General features: G+C 40.3%; 4 protein-coding genes across 4 annotated transcripts; 1 reads left to right on the plus strand and 3 right to left on the minus strand.

Annotated features, from left to right (window-relative positions):
- Positions 1 to 1,082: 1,082 nt before the first annotated feature.
- LOC117741779 (odorant receptor 131-2-like) lies at positions 1,083 to 2,033 on the minus strand. Its single transcript, XM_034549003.1, has one exon. It carries the CDS (start codon positions 2,031 to 2,033, stop codon positions 1,083 to 1,085), a length of 951 nt encoding a protein of 316 aa, XP_034404894.1.
- Positions 2,034 to 6,651: 4,618 nt separating this feature from the next.
- On the plus strand, positions 6,652 to 9,721 carry LOC117741614 (diablo homolog, mitochondrial-like). Its single transcript, XM_034548753.1, has 6 exons — positions 6,652 to 6,963; positions 7,077 to 7,185; positions 7,301 to 7,426; positions 8,683 to 8,793; positions 8,948 to 9,044; positions 9,152 to 9,721. Exons 1-6 carry the CDS (start codon positions 6,827 to 6,829, stop codon positions 9,355 to 9,357), a joined length of 786 nt encoding a protein of 261 aa, XP_034404644.1. The 5' UTR covers positions 6,652 to 6,826; the 3' UTR covers positions 9,358 to 9,721.
- A 2,082-nt stretch (positions 9,722 to 11,803) lies between these two features.
- Positions 11,804 to 12,736, minus strand: LOC117741780 (odorant receptor 131-2-like). Its single transcript, XM_034549004.1, has one exon. It carries the CDS (start codon positions 12,734 to 12,736, stop codon positions 11,804 to 11,806), a length of 933 nt encoding a protein of 310 aa, XP_034404895.1.
- A 4,683-nt stretch (positions 12,737 to 17,419) lies between these two features.
- On the minus strand, positions 17,420 to 18,346 carry LOC117741781 (odorant receptor 131-2-like). Its single transcript, XM_034549006.1, has one exon. The coding sequence runs from the start codon at positions 18,344 to 18,346 to the stop codon at positions 17,420 to 17,422; it is 927 nt and encodes a 308-aa protein (XP_034404897.1).

Raw genomic sequence — 18,346 nt, forward strand, 5'->3', positions numbered from 1 at the left:
ACAGGTCTCATGTTTTCTCTAAGTACACATATGGGTGGTGGTGATGAGGATATACAGTATATATGATTAGGATATATATATATACATATATACATATACATATATATACATATACATGTATATGTATATATGTATGTGTATATATCCTCATTTTTACATATACATATATATATATATATACATATACATATATATATATATATATATATATATATATATGTATATGTATATATGTATATGTGTATATGTATATCCTCATCACCACCACCCATCATGTTTATGCATTCAAACAGTAGTTTTGTATCAGGGAAAAACACACTGATTTGTTCATAAAAATATCAGTGTATTAATCTGCAATAAACTGCAAGCCGTTTGTGATTCTTAGGTTCATGAATATGTGTAATACAGTCTAATCACAATGGATTACAGAAAGCCGGAAGCATATGCTTGCCTGCAACTCAGACACACAGTCTTGCATGAGCATGTTTACACTGTACATTTTACATTTTACATGTCTCGTCTGCATTTTGTTGATTGTTTATTTGTTGTTGCCTGTTGTTGCTTGTTATGTCTGATGTCCTATTTTGCACCATCCACCACGCTAAGTTCCTTGTAGGTGTAAACCTACTTGGCTATTAAAAGTTTCTGATTCTGATTCTGGTTCTGATTCTGAGAGAATGAGAGGTTGAGCCTCAGCCTTTTGACATTATGGTACCTTGAATGCCCTCCCTGAATTGAATAATCTTTATTGATGCTGCTGGCTCAGAAATACTAACGCTGCCTGGTTTACATTTAACAGCATGTTTGACAACATTTGCTGCAGGTCTGATGATGCATTGTCAAATTAATCCCACGTTTCCCACTTTGTTTAACATCTATACATAACTAATATGGCTGAATGCCGCAGCCAACAAAAAATATTGTTATTTGCGACTTTTGTGGATGAATTCAAGACTTTTCAAAACCGTCTGAGGCCTTTTTTGAGGAAACTGTACTCAGTGCTTTTAAAAACTTTACAAGACATGCAGAAACTTTTTTTAAACATCATAAATACATCTTTTGACATTTGTACATCAAGTTCACTAAGCAGGCAAGCCTCTCTTGCCGGGTCTGACTCTGTCTGTGCAGCAGAGAATTGTCTTCCTGAGGCTGCCCCTGAGATTCTGATCTCTAAAGCCGTAGATGAGCGGGCTGAGAAAGCGTGGAGTAAGGATGAAACAGAAATAATTAAAAAAGGCAATGTCTTCTGGTAGCCAGTTGGAATGCAGCACTATGAGAGTTTCCGTGATGGGGTTAATGAAGGCCAAAATGCACAGCAGCAGCTGAAAGCTGTGTAGCAGCACGGTGTGCATAGCTTTGCTCCCAGACACTTTGCTTTGTCTCATTTTCCTTGTTTCCAGCAGGATTCTCAAGTATGTAAACAGGATGACAACAGTCACAAGTGCAAAAAGGAAAATATATACACCAACTTGGAATAAAATCTGGATTTGAGATGTGTTGATAACGGTAACTTTGCAAAGCACAGGGGTAGAGAGGATATCCACTGCAGCAGAATCACTCACACCGATAGAGTAGTTAACAATATTGGAGATCGAGGTGGTGAGCAACATGGACAGAATAATGACCCAAATACGGTCTGAGCGCCAGACGGCCGGACGCTGCAGCGGATATAAGATGGCAACGTAGCGCTCAAGAGACATGGTGGCCAGGATTAAAGGTGTGTTCTGGAAAGTGACAGAGGAAAGGAAAACCAGCGAAGCACAGTAGATCATAGACAATTTAATCTTTCCCATGACAAAGAAGAAGAGCAGCACAGAGGACGAGAGCTGGAAAGTGTCATTGATCAGCATGTAGGTAAACAGGATGTAACGTGTGGAGTCCAGGTAGTGTCTGTGAGATGCAAAGATGTGCAGCATGACAGCAATACAGTAGAGGAAGAAGCAGAAGAGGGGCATAACCATACACACCTTGATGATCACAGACAGGTTTTTGCTGGTAGTTGCATTCCCTGGAAATTCAGTCAGATTATACATTGTGTAACTGGGCACTAGAGCAAACCTGTTGAAGAGAAATAAGTTTAACGTCAAGACACCAGGGCATTTTTTGGAGAATTTAATTAGGATTAGAACAAGAATAGAATCGAACTGATAAAATAAAAGAATGGCATAACACAAACGCTTGGGAGACACACTTCAGTGCACTTTAACTTAGTACATATTCAACCTCCAGAATAAAAGAGCCTTACACTCACCTATGAATGTCTTCATTAGTCAGAGAGAAGCTGTAGATTGCTGTTCTTCATATCACACAGCTTCAACGTACAACATCTTTTGGGATGTTCTTATCTCAAGTGTTTGGCCCACTTCAGATCTGTTTGAGTCCGGCCCAAATCCTCCAGAGACACATTATTTACATTCTATCGTCATAGAGCATGATGTTTGTCATTAATTAATATTTCAGTGGGGAGATGGGATCCCGTGGCATTATGGAAAGAGTTCAACACACAAGTTCACAATGTATGTGGCCACTGCAAAAGCAACGCCCTTTTTTAATTTTAATTTTTCAGCTGACATCTAATAATCATGCGTATACTCTTTTCAAAATCGCACAGTTTGTACTTGGAACAAGGGCTTTGAGGTGACAAATTGCTGATGCTGGCAATAGGGATCTTTTTCCATTTATTCAAAATTTGAATCCACGATGGCTCTGTTGGGTTCAAATGTCTCAGTGGGAGTGACTTTTATATTTGAGACTGGTTTGTAGTGGTAGGCCGGTCCTTTTACAAATGCAAGTCACGCACAATACTTGAATCCTGAAATCAAAGCAGCGAAATGCAATTCCGCCATCATTTATTGTATCATACAGCTGTGCTTTTACTTTACATTTGAGAAGGGCGTTGTCTGATAATGTGATGTCACTTTGGTCGTGCAAACACTTGCGACCTATCACGCCTAAATGTGTGGACACTGTGCAGAAGACTGAGCTGGTGAACTCGTGTGAAATCTTTTATTTAAATTACATAAAACTCCTGGACAGACTAAAAAACACACTGGTAGCTGCAAAATGTCCTTTTAAGTATATTATTTTTTTGCTGATACAGAGCAGTTTCACTTAACTGAGCCTTTTCCAGCTGGAGGAGGGAGCTCTCGTATTGATTGTTGGCACTGTGGTGATTCTGCTGACTGGGCACTTTCAAGTGAGCCGGGTCAGTTGTTCCAGCTGCGTCTTGTCCAAAGCAGTTTGTGAGCTATTGAGTAAAGTCTTTTGGCAGCGTCCCTCACTTTTAGTGTGACGGTGGACTGTGTGACTTTGAGTCAGTAAAGGCAAGTCAATCACTGCAGAACAAACACAAGACAGTCCTTGGCCTGAGTCAAGAACTGTGAGTGGTGTTGCGATGCCCAGTTTATGTTGGTAATGAGTGCTTTACTTATCGTTCACTGTTGACTTTTGACAAAGCACCAAAACCATATTTGAGACTGTTTTGTAGTGGCAGGCCTGTCCTTTTATGAATGAAAGTCAAACCGTAAACGTTTCCAGTGGTAGAAAGTGACATCTACTTAAGTACAATTTTGAGGTACTTGTACTCTATACTTCGACTCAACTACTTTTGAGCTGCACATATTGTAATTTATACACCATTGCATTTTATTCAAGCATATCAATAAGTTATTTTAACAAAACAACAATAAAATATTATTTACAAAATAGATTTTGCTGCAAATTACCCCTGTGCTGTAAAATTCAAATTAGCCTCATCTTTACGACCTGCAGCATTGGAGTGCACATTAATGCATCCATTATTATAATACAATTAGTCATTCTGCATAATAATTACTTTTACTTTTTTACTTTAAGGATATTCAGATATTGTTGTATTATTCCAGTTACATTTTAAATGCAGGACTTGTACATGTAACAGAGTATTTCACTATTACACTGTGTTATCGTTACTTTTAATTGAGTAACATCATTTCCTCAACCAGTGACAGGCACAAAATTAAGATACTCTCATTTTAAGCATGAAAAGTCTGACTCACAGTAAAAGTGTATCTTTGTGAAACTGGTCTTGGGAGACAAAGACTCAGCTGTCAGCATCTAATATGGGCAAAGGCTGTAAGGTAAACCTGCTCAAATTACTATACATAGACTGTTAATATTTTCTACGTCATAATCAACGTATGTTGTTATCAGGCGCATGACAGGTTCATGGTTTAAGTCAGGGTAATGGACGTTGCACTTGGCTGTTAAATTTCATTTGGCTGAAAAGATGTTAACAGAGAGAGAGAGAGAGAGAGAGAGAGAGCGGAGGGGGAGGAGGGTTTATAAGTTGTTGACAGTCGATACAAAGATCAGTACTGATAACACTTTTGCTAGGTGGCTTTGTATTTCAAAACTTTACCGGATCTAACCTGAATCCAATTTCAGGTTAGGTTCCAGGTTTGTTTGTACCGAATGTGTGAGGCAGCTCAGAAGTTTGGGAAGTGCAGAAAAGTTTGAAAAATGCTGATATGTCACAAACCATTATCTTTGTTGACAGTGTTCCAGTGTCACACAGGTACACGATACCAACGTTAGCTTTCACAGAAGAGAAGTTAGGCTAACCTGCAGCCACAACACCAGCATTGTTTTTGAAGAAGAGGATAAAAACCCATAAAGAGATATGTTTCTGTAGTGTAAATTACATTTAATGAGCAGCACTATAGGTGAGATACTGTGGGACATCTCCAGAGCGCACGTCTTGTATCTTCCATGCTGGGTAGTGAACAGAGTGGTTGATTATTAACGTCAAGCTCCTGCGTCTAATTGTGCAAACAGACGCTTTCATTTGTTTGGCAGCTCACTGGGGCTCGTCAGCTCTTTACGCACGTTCTGCATCACTAATCAGGGCGGCAGGTGATTGGCCAAAAACAACTTTGTTCCTCTGAACCCCAGCAGATAACATATTTGCAGGCTATCACACAGAATGAATGCTGTTGCCAAACATTTGGCAGCAAGCGCTTTAGGAAAATATTCAATGACATGGGGAAAGTGACAAATGCAGTATAACGAAGAGATGCACGGCTGCAATATAAGTGCTGTGTGTATTAAAGTTATCATGCTCTTAATAGGCTGTGTGAGTGTAAAATGTATGTCATGTTTCAGATAATGTGGGAATAGACCGAAGTTATAAGATAAAACAATAAAAAGGCCTCATTGGAAGAAGGTACCTAACTTTAATAGAAAGGAGTTTGCATGTTGTCCACATGTCTATAAGTTTCAGGTGACTTTCCATTATTCAGAGACATGCAGGTCTGGTTTATCCGCCACTAATCCGTCCTGAAATGTCTTTTAAACTTGTTCAAAGTTTGCGCTACATTTGGGAGGAAGGTCTGGGAAGATCACTTCCAAAACCCCAGATTTGCGTTTCATTTTTAAACTGGTAGCCTTCAATGATTGCTTGAGGCAATTTGTGAGAATTCACACTTCTCCCTCCAAAAATCCACATATTTTTATTTCCACATATGGAGTACTAGGCGACTCCCTGACATGTAAACAGACACATACAATTGATGCAGTTCCCCTTTAATCTTGTGATAGACTAGCAGCCTTAACAACATTGTAATGTGTGAAGCCATGAATAAGAGGACTAAGAGGACATCTCGGAGCAGTAATAAAAGTTGTATATTTAAGGTACGTGATATTTATGCATTTATATGAAACCAACCTAAAGGGCAGGTGGTGTAAATGAGCATATAGGTGGTGGTTATTGTTACTCTCTTCTGATGTAGCTTTGGTCAGCTGTATTATTGTGACAGTGAAGAATATGATGGTGACATGATTAAGAAACAGAAAAAACACTATTATTACAAAGCTGGTATCTTTTATAGTGGTATGTGTGTGTTTTGGAAAACCTGGCCACAGTAAGAGTCAGATCGGGGAAACTGAGAAACAGTAGTGGATTTGAAAAGCAAAATGCAACTTTTATAATATAAGTAAAGATGAAAACTAAGTAACATTGATAGAACAGCTCTCCTTTTAATGTGTGCATGGCATACATTTGTAACTGGGATATTTGCTAGATTTGCTAGATATTTACTGTTCATAATCAATGGCATTTAAGGGAAAGTACCTGTTGAATCAGACATAGTAAAATCAAAAACAAGTGATATAAATAATAAACAGTAATAATAATAATAAAAAAAACTGCAGAATCTACAGTAACTGAATGAATATTATATATACAGACAATAAATACAAAAATAACTATTATGCACTTTGTACTTCACTGTAACATACAACATAAAAATAGTCTGAAGGATTCCTAATATTTTTTATTTTTAACACATTGCATATATTCTATGTGGCTGGTACACTATACCAGAGCCATCTTTAAATTCATGAATCGTCGAAACTTTAATTTTCAGATTCAGGTCAGATGAAAGTTGAAAACATGTTTATTCCGTCCAAAACTTCAATTGGTACTCTTTCTCATCCCCACACACACTCACACACATAAAAAGCAAGAGAGAAAGAGAGAGAGAGAGACCTGCCCGTATTTAACGTCACTGTGTTGTTTTTTCAGATAAAGCCAAATACGCACATTTGCAGACAGAGTCAACAGATCAATGGTGCTCAGGCCTTACAAATACCAGCAGGACATCACAGTTGGTCATCGTCGAGCAGACTGAAAGACTGCAAGCATCAAACAAGAGTGTTTCTCTGATTTTAGAAAGACAAGCGAGTGTACAAGATTAGTTGGAATTGCGGAAACAATCTACAGTCAGCAACTAATTTACATAGATCAAAATAATTCCTTCAAGTGCAGTAGACCTAGATAATCTGCAAAATGCAAGCTGTTGGTCAGTGTTCAGTGTGTGCCAGCCGTGCTGCCGGAGGACTACTGCGAAATCAGACAGATCTATCACTGCTGCGGACCAACAAGAATCTGCTCAGGAGAGGAGCAGCCAGTATCCGTTTCATAAGGTAGGTTATGAATAATAAGCAATGCCATTGCCTTGACTCAGACATTACCTGTAGATTACAACTCACTGAAATACCATTGATCAAGACTAATAACCGTCTGCCCCATTTTTCAGCAGCAGGAAGCCTGGAGTTCAGAAGTTGGGGGAACGAATAGATATTGAGCACATCAGCATAGCACCTTTAAGTGTCGGCCGTGGGCTTTATGCTATCCCTTTTACACAGGTGGGTTATTCTCCTATGAGACCAATGTACTCGAGCTGCACACATCTTGTGTTCCTTCAGACAAAGTGTGTTCTTGTGCTCCATGTTAATGGCCTGAATTTTCCCACATTTGTAGCAAATGGAAAACCTCTCTCACGACTCCCTGATCAGAAGAGCTGCCTCAGTGGTGACAGACAGTTCAAGTACCTTCCTCTCCCAGACCTCCTTGGCTCTAATAAATGCCCTGACCGACTACTCAAAGGTAGATTTTCATCTCATGTGTAACCTTTTTTCAACCTAAAATATTATTTTTCACGCTACATTAAACAGACGCAATCAAGTGTGAAAGAAATACCTCGACTACACTTGAAAAATAGCCTCTTGGCTATTTGGCACATTTACAGAAATGTTTTTGCTTTTGAAAACCATGGCCCCCAATTGGGTGCCAATTTACACATTATAGTTAGACTGTGTAAAACATTACAATAAACATGAGCAAATATATTGATGTTATACATTAAATTAAACAAGAGAACTTGGGCTACAATAATCAATAAGCCATTTCCACACAACTCAAACACCAACTGAAAGAATTATTAAAATATCATAATCAGCATTTTGTCAGGAGTCAGCCCACTCAGCACGTTTTCGGAACTAGCAACCCGTAGCTCGGTGCTATCAGAAAAAGCCAAGTAGACTCCACACAGATTCTAAACATCTTTAGAAAATCATTCGGCACCAAAGCATCACCGAGATATGAGCCAAAGAACACAGCAACATGAATCGATTTAGAGCTTTACAGTCACAAATGCTGCCATCTATGGCTTTTCTTTTTGAAAAAAAATATGTTTCTTCTTCTAATCAACAAAGACTGCTGTATTTGATGTATTGAACACCATAAGTAATATACAAGTGAAATATATGGTTTTGTACATGAGAAAATTCAAATTGCCCAAATGCCCATTTTGCCTAATTAATCTGTACTAAAACCTCTCTAACTTTGTTCTGCTTCACTTTTTCAAAGTCAAACTTTGCAGAGAGACTGGTCCCATAGTGTGCTATGATATCTACCTTTGCTCTGCATCCTTCCAAGAGATAATCATCCTGAAAGTGCTTTGACTTTCTAGGCAAACCTGAAAATTCAACTTTTGCTGTCTTTCATCTTTATTTACTCTTAACCAGTAACAAATATACTACTATTTACACATCGTAAAAAAGCACAAATGGGTTGCCTTTACAATAACACAAACATTATTCAAATAGCCTTTGTGGTTGCTGAGATAGACCTTTTTTAGTTTGGGTATGATATTTCGAGTAGTAACCTTAAAAAATAGGTCGATTTTCAAAAGGTTAATGTGCACTGTCCCTTGTCAAATAAACCAAAGTAAAATGACATACACTTCAGACAGTGTCTTTATGTCTTTGCACAAATGTTTAAATGTACATATGTAAATACTTTTATTTTGAAAATGCCCCGGTACTGTCCCTGACTGCCTGTCTTCCTCTGTTTGCCAACAGGCTGTGCACACACGCATTGTTGTCCAAAGACGCTATTTAGTCTCACTGGGAAAACTGACCCAAGCAGAGAAGGATTCCTTCCTGGAGGTGATCAATTGCCAGCGTGCAGAGGTTAGTTTACATGAAAACACATCTAAATGTACTCCATCTTTTTCTTTTGTTTCAGTTAAAATCTGAACATTTGAAATCAGCTTTTACTCTTTGCATAAACAATTTAAAGACACATTTATCATATTGCGTTTGTCTCATCTCTTCGTCCTAACAGGCTAGTGACAGACTACATGAATGCAAACGTATTGAGTCAACCTGGACCAATGCTGTCAACTTGTGTAAAATAGCAGCCGAGGCAGCACAAACCTCAGGTGAGTGAAACGCGCACAGCAGTATCTCTTAAGCCGGAGTTACCTCAACCCTCAAACCTTCTCAGAAATGTAACAAAATGCGTGTTTGCATCTGTGTTTGTTTCCAGGAGCCGAGCAGGCGTCCATCACAGTGAGGACAAACATTCAGGTGGCCCAGTCGCAGGTGGAGGAAGCTCGGCAACTGTCAGCGGATGCGGATAAAAAGTTGGCCGAGACTAAAGTGGAAGAGATCCAAAGGATGGCAGAATATACTGCCTTTCTAGAGGGTAGCGAGGAGCATGAGGTGCACGAGGCATATCTACGAGAGGACTAAGACAAATAGACAATAAGACAAAAAGATGTTGAAATTAACAAGAAATACGTGTTTGTTTTCCCTATTATATCTCTCTTCTTTCTGCATTAATTACATTCATAAATGTTGCATTAAACCTTATTTAAGACTATTTATTTGATTTGTGAATGCCAGCCACTTTTCAAGCAATGATGGAGTAATGATCATCGAATCTTCAGTATATATTGTATGGCAGTTGGGGTTTCCCATCATCAGATAACAATGTTGTTTATTGTTTGTTTTGTTGTAACAAAGACATATTTTTATAATGCTATTGTTGGCATCATTGTTTTTTCCCTGATCACATAATAGGACAAAATAAAATGATTTTTGATTTGATTCAACATATGTGTGATGGGTCCTTGTTTTTTGTCATATCCCTAAAGTGGTCCTAAATGAATATGTTATGGCTGGAAGATCAACCAATATCCAGGAGTTTGGTCCAGAGCAGGTTGTATGCATAGAAATGTGTCCAACTCTATGTAGCTCCACCTCCTGCCCCAGTTATTGCAGACAAATGTCAGAAAACATTTTCTGCTTAAGACCGCCCTTATCTTTGGGGCATATTGGACCTTTTAAGTTTCCTGATGCTCCCTTCAACATATTATCTTATAAAGATAGTGCACATGTATTTGTGGAGAAACTATGTACACAGGAGGTGCTGTCAGTAAAAATGGATTCCATGTCCACTGATATATGCTCCTTTGACCAACAAACTGTAACCACATATCGTTATATACATCTCTATATATTTGATGTTCTGATAATAAGCATGTTGGCATAAAGGAACAATAATATGCAATATGAGAAATTGTTGGAGTTCATATACCTTTTCTGCCAAGTATTATGGTGAATAATTACCTAGTCCATCAGTGTTTAAAAAATATGATAATTTTACTGGTGCATTAATATGTATGTTACATTTGTACACATTTTAAGTACTGCTGGGTTTAATCTAGAGCAATACATTACGGAGTACAGTACTTCAGTAAATTCAAATCAATTCAATTTATTTTGAAGTGCCCAAAATCACAAATTACACATTTGCCTCAGAGGGATTTACAATATGTAAACATATGACATCCGCTGTCCTGGGACCTGGGACCTCACATCGGATCAGGAACCACTCACCAAAACAAACTTTAACGGGGAGAAAAAGAAGGAATAAAACATGGTGAGAGCAACAGAGGAGGATCCCTCTATCAGGAAGCAATATACGTCATGTGTACAGAATAAACAACATAACAGAGTTACAACACATTCAATCCATATGACAGAAATGATTCATATAATGAGTAGCATGATGAAAAAGTTACAACTACCAAAAATAAATTTACTTTATGTTTTGCAAAGTGATAAGACTCAAAACATTATTGGAGAATTTAATTTTGCTTTTCATGTGTGCAGTGTCTCTGTGTAGCTTACATGAATTGATTAAATGTAAGTTAACAAGAATCCAGCAATAATAATGATTAGTACTAATAATAGATGACAAAAGACAATGAAATAAAGTTTGAAGATTGGAAGAAGCTGACTGGCTGGCCTGAAATCCATGTTACCATGATGCCAACGGGCAGCAGGCACGGGTGGAAAAAGTAAAGCATTTAGAAAAGAAAAAGGGTTTATGTGTCATAACTACTTTTAATAAGCACTGTAATACAAACCCGTGTTGTAAGCGTATAGAACATTATATTTAAGTAAAGGTTAGTACATCTAGGTTTTTTCTAAATGTGGGCAGTCAGGTAACCCATTATTTTATAGTCAGGCTCATCAACTTCTTAACACTATATCCTGTAACCTGTAACATTCAGTCAAATAGCTTAAGAAGCATTAATTAAATACATAAATTGATAATATAATGATTTTTCCATACCGATGATTCCAGTGGTTGTGCCAATTGGCAATTTATTCACAATCAGTTGTGGGAAACATGGCAGATATATTACTTTATATAATCTTTTATTTTCTCTGTTCCTTGAATACATTTTCATCTTTTAAGTTGGTTTATAGAACAAGCTGACGTTTTGGTGCACAGAATTGCATTGCTAATGTTTATTCAATAAGTCAATTTCACAGGCAGAGCATTGACCACATTTAGGCAGCATCGGCTATCAAAGAACAAACTCACAACCATCAGCAAGTAGGCCAATAAGATTAGGCAAAACCCCTGAACTGGCATTGTTGATGATACAATATGAATAAAGATTGAGACATTATACTTCATACACAGACTTAATATCAATATAAATCTGAACATGAAGGGCAGGGAAAAAAGAGAAACAAGTAATCAGCTCAAATGATACAAGAAAAAAAAGGTGTTGAGCAATCCCGGTTATGCTTATAACAATAAACTCAAAAATAAATAGTCAACCGTGTTCAGTGTTTATTTATTTTCTTTTAATTGATGCATTGTGCATTTCTTCTGAATCTACATTTGTCTAATATTTCTTTTACACAAGCCAAAGAAAGCATTGCTTTTCAGTACATGAACAAATTGTTCATCCCTGAGGCCATAAATGAGAGGACTTAGGCATCTTGGAGCAAGACTAAAAGTTAAGTAGTTAATGTACCTGACATCAATAAATAATTTAAAACTAATCTGAAGGGCAGCAGTTTCTATGAATGGACACCACAGCTGGAGGAGACAGAGCAGCAGCTGGAAACCATGAAGAATTACCGTTCTGAGCCCTTTCCATGTTGACTTCTTTTTCTCTCCTGATGCAGCTTTGGCCACTTTCATTATTTCAACATAGCAGAATATAATAGTTATGACCATGAGCACGAAGTAAAACTGACTAACACCTGCCCTAATATCATTCTGCCATCTGTACAAAATGAATATCTGAATAGAGCAAACTCTGTCATGTGTGTAAAAGCTGTGTGAGGCTGTAGCAAAAAACATGGAGAAAACAACAATAAAAGGTACAGAACTGAGACCGTGAATGAGGAGTACACAGTTCACAGTGTTGCTCCGGGAGCACAGCTCTCCGTGGCGCAGGGGCATGCAAATGGCCACGTAGCGCTCCAGGGTCATCGCTGTCAAAGTAACTGGTGTGACTGTAATATACAGATGTGCTCCAACAGACATAAGCATGCATAACCAAACTGGCATGGTAAACTGAAAATAGTTCAAGATGAGCATTATATTACTAATGAACAATAGGAAGCTATCAGACAATAGTGTAACAGCAAATAAGATATAGCGTGTAGTTGTGTAGAAGCATTCCTTTTTAAAAAAGGTCAAAATGAGAATAGAGTTGATGGAAAGAAAAAGGATCACCAGGATCTGCACAATAATGACCTTGTCGCTGATCTGCTGCCTGAGAGACTCAACACCAACCAGCGAGCTGTTATCTGCCATAAATATACGTCTTTGATGCACAGCCAAAAGTCAAATCAAGGGAAAAATGTGCAATTCATCTGTCAACAGAAAATGTGAGACTTAACTAATAAAAAGTGAATTGTCAAGCTTCTCTAAAGTGCCAGAATGGTGGTTTAAATACAGCAGTTTACCAAACTCAACACTGAAAGACAATGTCTTCTGCTGCACTCACTACAGTCTTCTGAGAGAAGCTGTTTGTGATGACTTTAAAGACTAAAATATCCAAGAATGACATCAAATTGACCTTTGTTATCATTGTCATCATCGTCACTCGTTGCTTGTTCCCCTCATTGGCTAACTGCAGTACTGCAGAGAGTATGAAGATACCTCAGCCATTGGGCTCCTCTTGATGAGTTTTGAACATAGTTTTAGTAATTAATAGCTAATTATTATCTATAATGGTTTAGTTAAGTTGTGCTGTGTTCATGTAAAAATGTGTATACAATATAGACTGTAACATGCAAATGTTCTAAAAAGGGAAATAATTAGATAAATGTGATGATGACCATTTGCCATTTTAGTTACTTTAATTCAGAAATAATCCATACATTTTGCGGTTTGCAGCATCACACTTGCTTTTCTTCATTCTTATTCCATTCAATATTTTAGACTTAACATTAAAATTAACAGCTTCCATCCATCCATCCATTATCACCCGCTTATCCGGGGTCGGGTCGCGGTGGCAGCAGGTTCAGCAGGCCGACCCAGGCTTCCCTCTCACCCGCAACACTTTCCAGCTCATTCTGGGGGATCCCGAGGCGTTCCAAGGCCAGCCGGGAGATATAATCCCTCCAGCGTGTCCTCGGTCTTCCCCGGGGCCTCCTACCAGTTGGACGTGCCCGGAAAACCTCTAATGGGAGGCGTCCAGGAGGCATCCTGACTAGATGCCCGAACCACCTCAGCTGACTCCTTTCGACACGAAGGAGCAGCGACTCGACTCCAAGCTCCCCCTGATGTCCGAGCTCCTTACCCTATCTCTAAGACTGAGCCCGGCCACCCTACGGAGGAAGCTCATTTCGGCCGCTTGTATCCGAGATCTCGTTCTTTCGGTCACGACCCAGAGTTCGTGACCATAGGTGAGGGTTGGAACGTAGACCGACCAGTAAATGGAGAGCTTTGCCTTCCGGCTCAGCTCCCTCTTCACCAAGACGGACCGGTACAGCGCCTGTTTTACTGCTGCAGCCGCACCGATCCGCCTGTCGATCTCCCGCTCCACCTTACCCTCACTCGTGAACAAGACCCCGAGATACTTGAACTCCTTCGCTTGGGGTAGGCAGTTTGTCCCCACCTGGAGGGAGCAATCCGCCGGTTTCCCGCAGAGCACCATGGCCTCAGATTTGGAGGTGCTAACTCTCATCCCTGCCGCTTCGCACTCAGCTGCAAAACGCCCCAGTGAATGCTGGAGGTCACGGTCCGAGGAGGCAAACAGGACCACATCATCCGCGAGAGGCGATCCCGAGACTCCCGAACCGGATCCTCTCCACCCCCTGGCTGCGCCTAGATATCCTATCCATGAAGGTCACGAACAGGACCGGTGATAAAGGGCAGCCCTGGCGGAGGCCGGAATCCGCACTGTTCGTCTTGAAACCGAGGTTCAACAAGCGGTCGGAGCCTCCTCTCCAGCACCCTGGCATAAACTTTTCCCGGGAGGCTGAGCAGTGTGATACCACGATAGTTCGAGCACACTCTCCGGTCCCCCTTCTTGAAGATGGGAACCACCACCCCGGTCTGCCAGTCCATGGGCACTGTTCCCGACCCCCATGCGACACTGAAAAAGCGTGTCAAACAAAACAGCCCAACAATGTCCAGCGCTTTCAGCATCTCAGGGCGGATCTCATCCACCCCTGGCGCCTTGCCACCAAGGAGCTTTTTTTTTGTTGACTTTTTGACTTTTTGACTTGGGCTTGCCAGGTCTTTCTAGCCGACTCCCCTGCCATCTGATCCAACTCACCACCAGGTGGTGATCAGTTGACAGCTCTGCTCCTCTCTTTACCCGAGTGTCCAAGACATACGGCCGCAGATCAGATGATACGATTACAAAGTCGATCATTGATCTCCGGCCTAAGGTGTTCTGGTACCAGGTACACTTATGAGCCACCTTATGTTCGAACATGGTGTTCGTTATGGACAAACTGAGGCTAGCACAGAAGTCCAACAACAAAACACCATTCGGTTTCAGATCGGGCAAGCCGTTCCTCCCAATCACGCCCCGCCAGGTTTCTCTGTCATTGCCCACGTGAGCGTTGAAGTCTCCCAGGAGAACTATGGAGTCGGCAGGCGGCGCCCTTTCCAGGACCCCTCCCACCGACTCCAAGAAGGCCGGATACTCCGAAATGCTGTTCGGTGCATAAGCACAAACAACAGTCAGAGTCTTACTCCCCGCAACCCGTAGGCGCAGGGAGGCGACCCTCTTGTTCCCCGGTGAAAACTCCAAGACAGCGGCGCTCAGCCGGGGGCTCGTGAGTATCCCCACTCCCGCCCGGCGCCTCTCACCCTGGGCAACTCCAGAAAAGGACAAAGTCCAACCCTTCTCCAGGAGCTTGGTTCCAGAGCCCATGCTGTGCGTGGAGGTGAGCGTGGAGGTTCAATAAACCCTGATGAATAGCAGCCCACGGTCTGAAGCTACCTTGCCCGGACAAGGGAAACCGGGGCACCCTCCCGGAGCCAGACCCAGGAGGGGAGCTCGTCGGCGAGTGTCTGGTGGCCGGGCTTTCGCCCATGGGGCCCGGTCGGGCTCAGCCCGAAAAAACAGCAGGGAGCAGCTGTCACCCTGTGGACCCACCACCCGCAGGGAGAATTATCGGGGTCGGGTGCTATGTAGACCGGGCGGCGGGCCAGGCGGGAGACCTGGGCGGGCCGATCGCCGGCGGCATAGACTAGCTCTAGGGACGTGGAACGTCACCTCACTAGCGGGGAAAGAGCCGGAGCTGGTGCAGGAGGTGGAGCATTACCAGCTAGATATAGTTAGTTCAATACTTCCAAATACACTAAATAAACCAAAGTAATGCTCTGGGCCTTTTTCCATATCCAGGTCCATGACTTTTACGCAGCAGTGGACCTCCACGACGGACTGGCCGATTTCAGTCATTGAGACTCAAAAAAGGTGGTGATTTTATAATGTCATATTTATGATGTCATATTTATGATGTCATATTCATCACCCACACCGTAAGGGCCGGTCCGTGAGAATATTGTTTTGTATGAAACCGTCCCGTAGCACAACAAATGTTGGGAACCACTGTGATAAATGATTGGGGACTACTAAAGAGCTAACACTCTGGTACAGGCCCAATGTTTAGCAGCCACCCAGCACATTAGCCCAATAGTTTGGAACTCTTTATGGTTCTTGATTGAAATTTCTCTTTTACTGTCTTTATTATTTATTTAAATATGAAAATGCATTCTAGGATTGGCTGTTCAAAATATAGTGACTGATATAATGAGTGTGATGTGGCCATGAGCACGGCCACCTTTGGCCTATGCTAAAGTATTTGGCATGCTTTAAATTAATATAAAGTACATTTCAAAATCAATAAGTATCTTAGTGCTGGGAGTCATGCATAAGTGTATAGGGAACTATTATTCATACATATTTATCAGAGTAACACAGTTTAACTACTAAACAGAAAGTAAATGAATAAACAATAAAATGAACAAAAGTAATGGAATCAAAAAAGAATATGATGAAGAGCACAATGAATAACAATGAACCACAAAGAAATTAAACAGAATTGCATTTGTCAATGTAAAATTTGTGAGTCATAATTGATTAATTATCCATTAAATCCGTTGATTTATGTTTTTATGTTCAATTTTGTTTAAAAGACGTATGCACCATTAAGCAGCTGAGAGTTTGAGGCTACAACCACACTAATACTCCGTCCACACGGGCGTTTCAGCATAGTTTTCAAAAGGATCTTTGTCTACACTGCAACTGTTATAGTTCATTTTCAGACAGCCTGTGAATAGAGGGGCCATTACTTTTTCAGAATGTCAAGTGTGACCAAACACTTAATTTATTGCAGGTCATTTAAAATGGGACAGCAGGTGTCATTCACTGTTGTCCATGTGTGCATTTTCTGCACATTTTACAAATTAATAAGAGGGGTGTGGTGTTGTGAGTGGATGAATGTCGGTGAAGGATTTCTCATTAAAAACTAATGACTTCATAACTCCATAACATTCAATTATTGTGTTCAATATTTAGAATATGTGTTTATTTATTTTAATATAGCTGTCCTTAAATTGATTGCTGGAGCAAACATAGTTGAAAATGTGCAACCTTTACTTTTTCATTATTAAAGTTGGGTAACAGAACAAACTGACGTTTCAGTGCACAGGATTTCATTGCACGTGTTCATTCACAAACTAGTTTTAAGGTAGATCAGAGAAGAAAGCACCAGACAAGGGCCACAGTGGGAATATCGTGACTACACATGTTATTCAACACAATCACTGTGTTAGGAATAGACACAACTGATGTTGTTCTGAAAAAGAAGATTGTCACTTTAATGTTCCATAAGAAACAAAGATCATCAGTGTAATATAATCACTCAAATGCTATTCAATTGAATCATTTAGTTTGAAATAACAATAAAACAAAACCAAAGACACGTATTAAACATCTTAATTTAGTAGTGTAACATGAATTGAATTCATCAATCAAGATACATTTGATGACTCTTTCTTATACAAACCACAGAGAGCATAGTATTTCAGTGCATGAAAAAACAGTGCATCCCTGATGCCATAAACAAGAGGACTCAGACATCTTGGAGCAAGAATAAAAGTAATGTAATTAAAATACCTGACATTACGGTAGACCCTTAAACTAATCTGAAGTACAGCAGCCTCTATGAATGGACACCACAGCTGGAGGAGACAGAGCAGCAGCTGGAAACCATGAAGAATTACCGTTCTGAGCCCTTTCCATGTTGACTTTGTATTCTCTCCTGATGCAGCTTTGGCCACTTTCATTATTTTAACATAGCAGAATATAATAATAATGACCATGAGCATGAAGTAAAGTTGACTAATAGCTGACCGAAGATAACTCTGCCATTTGTAAAACAAGAAAACTTCCACAGTACATAACCTGACCTGGGTATAGAAACTGTTGGTCACAGACGCAAAGAAGATGGAGAGAACAACAATGCAGGGTATAGAGCTGAGCCCGTGAATGATCAGGATGCAGTGCAGAGCTCTGCGTGTGGAGCACAGCTCTGCGTGGCGCAGGGGCATGCAAATGGCCACATAGCGCTCCAGGGTCATCGCTGTCAAAGTAACTGGTGTGACAAAGGTGTACAGAGAGGAAACAATGTATACAACAACACACAACCACATTTGCATGGTAAAACTAATATAACTCAAAATGAGCAGGGTGTCAGTCATGATTAAAATCAGAGAGTCAGACAGTAGGGTTATTGCAAATAAGATGTAGCGCATGGTTGTGTAGAAGTCTTTCATAAAAAAAGTTGTGATTAGCAAGAAGTTGATGTACAGGAAAACTGACACCAAAACCTGAACTAAAAGGACCCGATCGCTGTTCGTTGAGGATTCACCAGCAACCACCGAGTCATTAGCCGCCAT

The sequence above is a fragment of the Cyclopterus lumpus genome, chromosome 13 (genome assembly GCF_009769545.1).
Source record: "Cyclopterus lumpus isolate fCycLum1 chromosome 13, fCycLum1.pri, whole genome shotgun sequence".
Taxonomy (NCBI): Eukaryota; Metazoa; Chordata; class Actinopteri; order Perciformes; family Cyclopteridae; genus Cyclopterus; species Cyclopterus lumpus.

Bases quoted from the DNA above. Each gene is read 5' to 3' on its own strand.
- LOC117741779 (XM_034549003.1), bottom strand. From the start codon at position 2,033: ATGTATAATCTGACTGAATTTCCAGGGAATGCAACTACCAGCAAAAAC.
- LOC117741614 (XM_034548753.1), top strand. From the start codon at position 6,827: ATGCAAGCTGTTGGTCAGTGTTCAGTGTGTGCCAGCCGTGCTGCCGGA. The intron at 7,427-8,682 runs GTAGATTTTCAT...GTTTGCCAACAG, and splicing joins CCCTGACCGACTACTCAAAG to GCTGTGCACACACGCATTGT. The intron at 9,045-9,151 runs GTGAGTGAAACG...GTTTGTTTCCAG, and splicing joins CGAGGCAGCACAAACCTCAG to GAGCCGAGCAGGCGTCCATC.
- LOC117741780 (XM_034549004.1), bottom strand. From the start codon at position 12,736: ATGGCAGATAACAGCTCGCTGGTTGGTGTTGAGTCTCTCAGGCAGCAG.
- LOC117741781 (XM_034549006.1), bottom strand. From the start codon at position 18,346: ATGGCGGCTAATGACTCGGTGGTTGCTGGTGAATCCTCAACGAACAGC.